At 41.6% G+C, this 9,132-nt stretch overlaps 1 protein-coding gene across 1 annotated transcript; it reads left to right on the forward strand.

Annotated features, from left to right (window-relative positions):
- The first annotated feature begins 664 nt into the window (after positions 1-664).
- Positions 665-8,157, forward strand: elf3 (E74-like factor 3 (ets domain transcription factor, epithelial-specific)). Its single transcript, XM_078247677.1, has 9 exons — positions 665-795; positions 1,333-1,478; positions 3,606-3,839; positions 4,815-4,922; positions 5,149-5,289; positions 5,391-5,477; positions 6,452-6,580; positions 6,801-6,996; positions 7,994-8,157. The coding sequence occupies exons 2-9, from the start codon at positions 1,337-1,339 to the stop codon at positions 8,103-8,105; spliced, it is 1,149 nt and encodes a 382-aa protein (XP_078103803.1). The 5' UTR covers positions 665-795; positions 1,333-1,336; the 3' UTR covers positions 8,106-8,157.
- The last annotated feature ends 975 nt before the right edge of the window (positions 8,158-9,132 follow it).

The raw sequence follows: 9,132 nt of genomic DNA on the forward strand, positions 1-9,132 counted from the left end.
TGTAAGTATCATCAGGAAAATGTACCTAAAGTATTCAAAGTAAAAGTACTCGATGCAGAAACATCCTCACATAGAAAACTTTAGAAACTGGAAATGTTAAAAACACTTGAGTGATTAATCAGCTGATCATTTCAGCTGGACTTGTAGGCAATTATATTGTTGTGTAGTTTAATTTATAATAAAACATCATATTTTATAAACTACATAGGTTTTCTGTGCAAAAAAAAAATCTTAATGTGTAAAGTAACTAGTAACTAAAGCTGTCAGAGTAATGTAGTGGAGTAAAAAGTACAATATTTCTCTCTGAAATGTAACGGAGTAGAAGTAGTAAGTGGCATGAAAAGAAAAGACTCAAGTAAAGTGCAAGTACCTCAAATTTGACAGTACTTGAGTAAACGTACTTAGTTACATTCCCCCACTGAAAACAACTATAATCTAAGCCTAACTGATGGTAAACGTGATTATGGTTAGAGAGAGATTAGAGGATAGCAGGTAATAGAGCAGGTTTGTTTAGTTGATCAAGTTCTCAGGAAAGGAAGAGGAGAAGGAGGAGGGATGGGGGCGTGGCCAGTTTCAGGTGGAATTCCCCTGAATTCTCAGGTTGAGTCTGCCTGCCCCCCCCCCCAACCCGCTCCTTTTTACAGGAGTATAAAGCTCAGCAGGTGGGTGAAGAAGGCAGAGAACAGGCACTGATACTTGAAAAGTGGAAATCATACAACTCACGCTCACACTGCTGCAGATTGTCCTGGAGCATAACAACCCTTTGCATCATACTGTGGCTCGTGCTGTAATCAGGTAAATATGAGTTGAACTTGAGTTGAAATATGTCAGAGCGTTCACTGTTTTGGAAGTGATATTTTGATTATGTTGCAAACGCTGGACAACTGCAAACAAATTCATTAGGTTCATTAGATATAACTCTTGTTTCTGACTGAAAATTTGAAATCTGATTTAAAGACCCACCTTTTTTTCTGGCGCTTTTAGCTGCTTTTTTACCTCTTGACTTATCTTTTATTTGCCTGTACTGCTTTTTAATCTACTGTGCATTTCATTCCTTCTCTCCTAACTCCCTTCTTCTTTGCTTGACTTTGGTTTTATCATGTCAGTTGTTTTGTATTCCATGTTGTGTTGTTGTTTGTTATGTACTTAGCTATGTCACGTTGTCCATCTGTATCGAGGCAGATTTCATGAATACATTTGTTTGTCATACCTTAAGTTTGGGTCAACTTCTGTTGTTTCAAATGGGCTATATAATATATAAATAAAAGATGACTTGACTTTGAATGAAAATTAGCAAGGAAAAGAAAAATATTGTCTTCTATGTTTTTGCAGTGCCATGTCATCCCCGTGCCTCAGCAGCATCTTGACCAACGCCAACATCACCATGTATCAGACTGGTAGCCATGACGTCCCGCCGCAGCTGCCCAGCATCAACACCCTGCAGATCAGCAATTCAGCATACAACTCCAACATAAGCGGTAAGAGGAACACCCGCTGCTGCTGTGACCCTCCTTTCTGTCTTGTTTAGTTGAGTTCATTTGAACAAACAAGCAATTACACAGGAGAGGAAAAGAAGCCTTAAAGGCTTTATTCAGCATCCTCCCCTTATACAAAAGAGAACAAAAACATGATCATTCCTGTACAAAAAATAAAATGTAAAAACAAGCAATACAACACACAAACAAATGTATTCCTGTATATAAAAAATAATAAAAAAAAAAAACATAAAGCAAGAAATAGGACAAGGCAAACAAAATACAAGCCTTTGAGTCAGACAATAAACACAACCAACAGAATTATCCCAACATATGGTTTCGGTGAAATTCAAAACTTCTTTAACTGTGACCTGAAGGCTGGCAAAGAAGTTGTTTTTAGTGACATATTCAATGAATTCCAGAGCAGTGGACGTCTACATCTGATGAAAAATCGATGTCTTGACAACTAGGTACATGGAACTCATCGTATCACTGCTGTTTCAGATTTAGCTGTGATCCGTGTGACACCAAAAGAAAGTAAAATGTGTGTGGTGTTTTGGCTGCCAAGCCTTTTGTTAACCATTATAGTCCGGTCTGTGTTTCGTGGGCAGTTTCAGCTAAACACTAATCTCACAGTAAACATGATCGGGACCATGAGCTCACTGAACTTTGCTTTGACCTCATTTAGACGCTGTCGGATCAATCATTTACCAGGCAGCCAATGTTTAACTCGGCAAAACCGTCAAACGGGGGGAATGCCGCCACCTCATAGTTGAAACAGGTCAGACTTGTTTGTCTGACCTCAGAGACTGGGTGTAATGATGCAGACTGGTATCAGTCCACACCACTGATAGCTGAGCGGGTAGACGTGTTGTCATTGGGGTATATCAGAAATGTGGGTTTCTTTCAAACCAAATGCGCCTGCTCTAACACTGAGCTAACCCGGCCACCATAAAACATGACTAACGGACTAAACTTTAGTCCGTTGTTTTATGCCTTTAGTCACTAAAGTAATCTTAGCGACTAAGAGGGTGCAGCCCTGAAAGAATCTTGATCTTGCTTCATGCAGAAGATGTCAGAACTTGCTTCTCTAACCCTTGTGTTGTCCTCCGTCTGGTTTGCTGTTTTTTTTTTTTAAACATGAAGTTTAAATTGTCACCCAATTCTGTTACATCTTCTTAGCCAACTTCATTCTTCACTTTATTACCACTAGTTTTACACTTATTCTTGGCATTCATGGTCAATAAACATTGTTTATATAAATATTATACCCAATTTCTCAGTTTAAAAAAGCAGAAATCATGAATTATTTTGACTAATAGTTGAGATCAGAGGATGTTGATGGATGGTCACAGCCTAGCTATATGTCATAGTTTAGTCAGGCTACCGTTTTGAAACCATTTCAATTCTTTTTTTTTAATTTAAAAATGGTACAGTACGAGACATAGCGTACAGTCGATGGTGAACAAAGCATAGTGAAAACAGTGTGTCACTTCCCTTCAATTCCTTTGCCCACCCACAAACCAACCCAGTTCAGGTCCAAAACAAACGGGGACACACAACACAGACCCATGCTTTGAAACAATTTCAAATAATTTCTTTCAAATGCTATAAAATGGAAGAAAACGCCAAAACTGGATGAAAGTTGTGATCCGATCCTTCATTTTGCTTGCGAAGAGCGTTGTATAATCATTCCAGCTGGACTTGTAGGCCGTTATATTGTTGGGTAGTTTAATCCATAACATAACATTGTATTTTATGAACTACATGTGTTTTGTGTGCAAAAAATATTTTTGTATTTGTAAGGTAACTAGTAACTAAAGCTGTCACATGAATGTAGTGGAGTAAAAAGTACAATATTTCTCTCTGAAATGTAGCGGAGTAGAAGTAGAAAGTGGAATGAAAAGAAAAGGAAAGTGAAAGTACTGTACCTCATATTTGTGCTTATGTACAGTGCTTGAGTAAATGTACTTAGTTACATTCCACCACTGACACTAACTCAGCTGATCTGATATCCTCGGGCGGATCCTTCCAGAGCCTCGGGGCCCATTCAGAGGTGTCTTTCTGTAAACACACCTTCCATACTCTGCAGAATATTAAGTTAAATCCTGCCTCTTTCTCTCTCTGCAGGCCAGTGGTACGGGGAGATCAGCCCTCACTGTTGGACGGCAGACAACGTTCTGGACTGGATCAGCGATCACGTAGAGGGCACCAAGTTTGACGCGAGCACCCTAAGTCTGGCCTACTGCGCCATTGACGGCTCTGCTCTCTGCCAGATGAGCCGGGAACAGATGATCGGGGCTTTCGGCATGCAGCTTGGCCCACACCTCCAGCAGAGTCTGCAAGAACACAAGACCAAATATGGTAAGCCTGCATCTGTCATGTGGAACTGACTACAGAGCAAGCGTTTGGTGCGACAGCGGCGAGGAAAAACTTCCTTTTAACAAACATCGGACAGAACCTGGCTCTTGGTCGGCAAGAGGTTTACTTCTGTACAGAAACCTGCAGCTCTCTCTGTGCAACATGACGGGGTCAGCCCTATTTTCCCACAGCCCAATGGTCCCACAGCCCTATGTTCCCACATTTCTAAGATTTTTCTTAAAATTAGGCCCTATGTTAGGGTTAGGGTTACCTTCCATTTGTAGTCCATTGCTACTGGATAATAGGTTGGGTGTAATTGGCTACCAAATTGGGAGAAAGGGGGATAAAATCTGATACAAATTTATGAAAAAGAAAATGTGGGAACATAGGGCCTAATTTTCAGTGAAAAAAACAATTCTTAGAAATGTGGGAACATAGAGCTGTGGGAACATAGGCACGCTCCCAACATGACACCTGAGCACAGTGTGTGTTTGCCCTGGAGTATACTGTCTTTCTCACCATTAGGATACAATAAGTATCAGCATTCTACGTATTCACCTTTGCCCTGAGTTTCGTGTCTGTGTGTCTCAATTTAGTCTCTCCCCTCAGGTTCATTTGAGCATGTGAGTGTCGAATGCTGAGAGACATGCAGACATCTTTGGGTTTCTGTTTACAATACATGTAGCTTTGTAAATATATGGAGAGCGAGAAAGAGAGAGAGAGAGAGAGAGAGAGAGAGAGAGAGAGAGAGAGAGAGAGAGAGAGAGAGAGAGAGAGAGAGAGAGAGAGAGAGAGAGAGAGATATGACACAACTCATACTGTATACAGTCACAAAATTATATATTTGGTCTCTGTTCCCAGAGGACAGAATTGAGGTTCCATGCTTCCATGCTTTGCTGGAGTTTTCTTCTCCAGGATGAATGTTATGGCTGAAACGCCTCATTTTTCATTTCCTCTTTATGTCCTTTTTTTTCGCAGAGCTGCAGAGCCTGTCGGGACCTGAGCTGAATGAGACCTGCCAGCTCCTGGACAACTTCCTGGACAACCTAAACTTCCCTTTGCTCAGCACCATTAGAATTGGCCATGGTAAATATTGTTACAGTGGTGTTACCAGGGGGGTGGGGAAGTAACACATTACGACTACTTGTGTTCCTGTTATTGAGCAGTTTTTTAAAATGCTTATTATTTACTTTTACTTAAGTGTGTTTTGTTTGAAGCATTGTACTCTTTCCACCTCTGGATGTTACTGACTAACATACAATTGATATAGTGTGGAAATCATAGGGCTAATGTTGCTTCTTACTACCAACAGGTGAAGGGTTTGTCACCAAGAAGGAGTCTGACTACAGGGATGATTGTATTAGTCTGAGCCTGGAGCCCATGACATCTCTGGGAGACACTGAGTACCTGTCTGATAACCAGTCTGACAGCGAGTACAGCTCCTCCTCCAACAGTGAGTATTTCATCCTTCGTCATCTTGCCGGACTCTTCTGCCTTTCCGTTTCTTAAGCTGAACGCTGTGTATCTGAAACATCTTTCTCTCTTTTTGTCTAGGTGGCATGCATGACTTCTCAAGCCTCAGCTCACCCGAGTCTGGCAGTGGTGAATCAGACCCGGAGTTCTCCTACCCTCTGATTTCAAGTGAGAAAGCAACAAAACTCATTGTTTGTAAAGCCCAGTTCAGACCAAAGATTCTTGACCAGTTGAAACTTGCAACTACTTGGAACGCATCGGTCAGCAACATGCTGAAAACTGCCATTTTACACCAATGAGACAAGACAATGTATCATCTCCATAGCAGCTCTGTACTTCCGTTTTAGGGTTCGACTTTCAGGCTTTTTGTAGCTAGATATATCATTTGTTGCGTCTAAATATGAATGTGCATAACATTAGTAAAAGTGAGATGCTTGCTACAGCTGCACATCTGGTGATGAATCGGTGAAAACGTTCTATTTCTGTAAATCATGGCTTTGTTCTAACACCGCTCACTCTCTTCGGTCACTCTCTAGCTCGCTCGGTCACATATACGTGCTCGCGGGTGCACATTGAGCCTTCGTCTAAAAATCTGCCGTTTCGACCAGTTGACAGTTTGTAACATGGAAATAAAATGCATTATGGATCATTTTATTTCTATAGTTTGCAGCTGACTTTACAAGCTGACTTCTCTATTCTGTTGAAAAAGGTGATGTCCCTTACGTTCTAACACCAGCCTTTGGAGACGTGACCAGCTGAGTCGCAGGGTAGATCCTAAATTGGATCTGCTAGAATGGTCAACGTAGTTAGGTTTAGGCACGGGGAGTGTAGACTGGTTAGGGTTAGGGTAAGAATACCAGGGTAAGCCAATCAGAGGCAGAATAAGGCGGGCCACGAGGAACGTCCTTTGACGTCGACACGTTTAGCGGATCCGATCTAGCATCTATGAGTCGCAGTGACGCCATCAGCCGGCTTGTGTCATACTAAGACGGGCCGGTTCAGACCGCTGCAACTTTTCCCTGCAACGTTCTAAACCGGTTTTGTCTCGCCACAAATCTTTGGTCCGAACTGGGCTTGCGGTTCTTTGCATTCCACAGTCTCAGCAGTGTCTGTGAGTTAACAATTAACTGTTGTGCTGACAGAGGCGAACATCAAAACAGAGAATGTAGAATGTCGACTGAAGCGACCACGGGGACGACCTCCCAAAGTCAGCAGAGAGGACAACAGGAGCAGCAGCAGCATTTATGGCAGTCCAAAGAAAAACAAACACGGTAAGGCCATGTTTGGAGAATCAGCATACTGTCATTAATCATGTAAAACAGTTTCAAAAGGCATCTGTACACGAACACTGCTGGGCTGTTTTACAGATTCTACTTTGCATCTTTATCAGGTTGCAGATGCATATCTGACTGCCATGCTTATGCTTACTGTATGCATCCATGCACGCACACATTTAGCTCATTGTGCCCCACTGTCACTGTTTGTTTCCAGCTCCTCGTGGCACTCACCTGTGGGAGTTCATCAGGGACATTCTGATCAGCCCAGAGAGGAACCATGGCCTAATGAAGTGGGAGGACCGCCGCGAAGGTGTATTCAAGTTCCTCAAGTCCGAGGCCGTGGCTCAGATGTGGGGCCAGAAGAAGAAGAACAGCAGCATGACGTATGAAAAACTCAGCCGGGCCATGAGGTGAGTTCATTTGCATTGTGGCAAAGGCGCAAAGCGTCTTGATATAATTTTAGAAATGTTCCAATCCGCATGCCAAAGGACCTCTTTCACAGCCAATGGCAGGAGCACATCCTGTAATTTACAGTAGTTTGATTTACTTTTTCACCCTCTGGATTCTTCGAAGATCCGCTCTACTCTGCCTCTGATTGGCTAGTACTGTTCTTTGTGCTACTTTCTTCAAAGAATGCAGCACAAAAGAAAGAAAAAATAACTCGGCTTGGTAGATGATGGCAGGCTTAATGCTGATATGGCACACTGGTTAACAAGAACATTTTAAAATTGCACCCCTGACTTAGAGGCTGAAAAAGCAAACATCCTAAAGCTATGCTGGTAGCTTTATCTTGTTTGGCCAAATTTAAAGGGCTTATTGCAATGGTTTACCCAGTTTATAACACAGGCTTTTTGCTCCAACTTTGAAGTCTCTGAGCCAAGATAAGCCTGATGACGTCAGTTGACAAAGCTCCTCTAGAGCCACAGAAGACTTTCTACAAGTGTTTTTAGTGTGCCACTTTAATCCTGGTCTGGTCACTATAGTGGAAGAAAATTGTTAAGGGGAGACACTGCAGGTGATTACCTACATTAAGACAATTATTTTTGTATTACAAGTTTTCTGAAAGTTTTATGTTTAAATATGCAAATGACCCATTATGCTATCTTTGGGTAAGTTTAGGAGAAATTTACAGGTGCAAATAGACAAAGTGTAGTCAAATAAACGTCTAAATGTATATTTTAGATGTTTTTTCCCCCCCACTAGTCTAAAAGAAGACAAAATACGGTTAGCAAAATAACCCAAAAACTCAAAATTGAGGAATGTTTTTGCCTGTATTGTCTTCCCTGAAAGAGACTAGAAGTCACTTTCCGACATTTTCATTTACTTTAATTCAATGAAACGCAGCAGATGCTAAAGGGTACTTATTATGTCTTACGCCTAGACTAACTAACCCTCCTTCTCCCTCAGGTATTACTATAAAAGAGAGATCCTGGAGCGAGTTGACGGCCGGAGGCTCGTGTACAAATTTGGAAAGAACTCCAGCGGCTGGAAGATGGAGGAGATTGGCATGGGCATGTGAGACGTCAGTCACTGAGCGGGTAGAAACCAAAAACCCTTGCTGCCCCCAGACACTAACTTCCTCTTGAAAGGAAGATGTTGCAGAAAATGTAAGCCAGTGTTTTTGGCTCTAGTAGGTTTTATGAACCGATATTAATGTTGTACCTGTTTTGTGTGTTTGATTGCCACAGCAAAACTTTACTATGTGCGCAGTAACTTAAATGGACATCGTTTTGGATGCTTGTGAGTTTCGGTAAGCACCTAGAGGCTTATTACAAATGTACAGAATTCACTTTGATGTTTGTGTTTTAAGTTTCTTTAGTGATGCAGGAGTAACTCATCCTCTTCTGTCACTATGGAGTTTTCTTTGGTTGGACATTAATGACTATATTGTGGCACTGAAAATGTTATATTTCTTGTTTCTTACTTTCTTACTACTGTCTTCTGTTATTCAAAAAGGGTACTAATGTCACCATTGTATTTCCATGTCAATGTAAAATGAGTTGTGTATCTGAATGTAGGACCAAATTTGGAAATGTGGTCTTCTATAGGTTAACTCAAAAATGAAGGACAAAGACAGAGCAGAGAGAACTAGGGTGAAATAATTCAATTCAATTCAATTTTATTTATAGTATCAAATCATAACAAGAGTTATCTTGAGACACTTTACAGATAGAGTAGGTCTAGACCACACTCTATTATTTACAAATCCCCAACAATTCTAGTAATTCCCCCAAGAGCAAGCATTTAGTGTGACAGTGGCGAGGAAAAACTCCCTTTTAGGAAGAAACCTCGGCAGACCCAGGCTCTTGGTAGGCGGTGTCTGACGGTGCCAGTTGGGGGGGTGATGAACAGTGGCAATAATAGTCACAATAAAGATAATGGAACAGTGACTAAAAAATGGTAGTCGTAGTAGATCATGTCATAGCGGGGCACTGCTAGCCTAGAAATCTAGACACACCCTTGTGGCAGCAAATTTAATTTGCAGCCAGGGGGGTCTAGGCACTCTCCGTTGGCTTGCGAGCTGGAAAAACCAAACTCTAGTCAGG

This window comes from Sander vitreus, chromosome 4, assembly GCF_031162955.1.
Source record: "Sander vitreus isolate 19-12246 chromosome 4, sanVit1, whole genome shotgun sequence".
NCBI classification, from domain to species: Eukaryota; Metazoa; Chordata; class Actinopteri; order Perciformes; family Percidae; genus Sander; species Sander vitreus.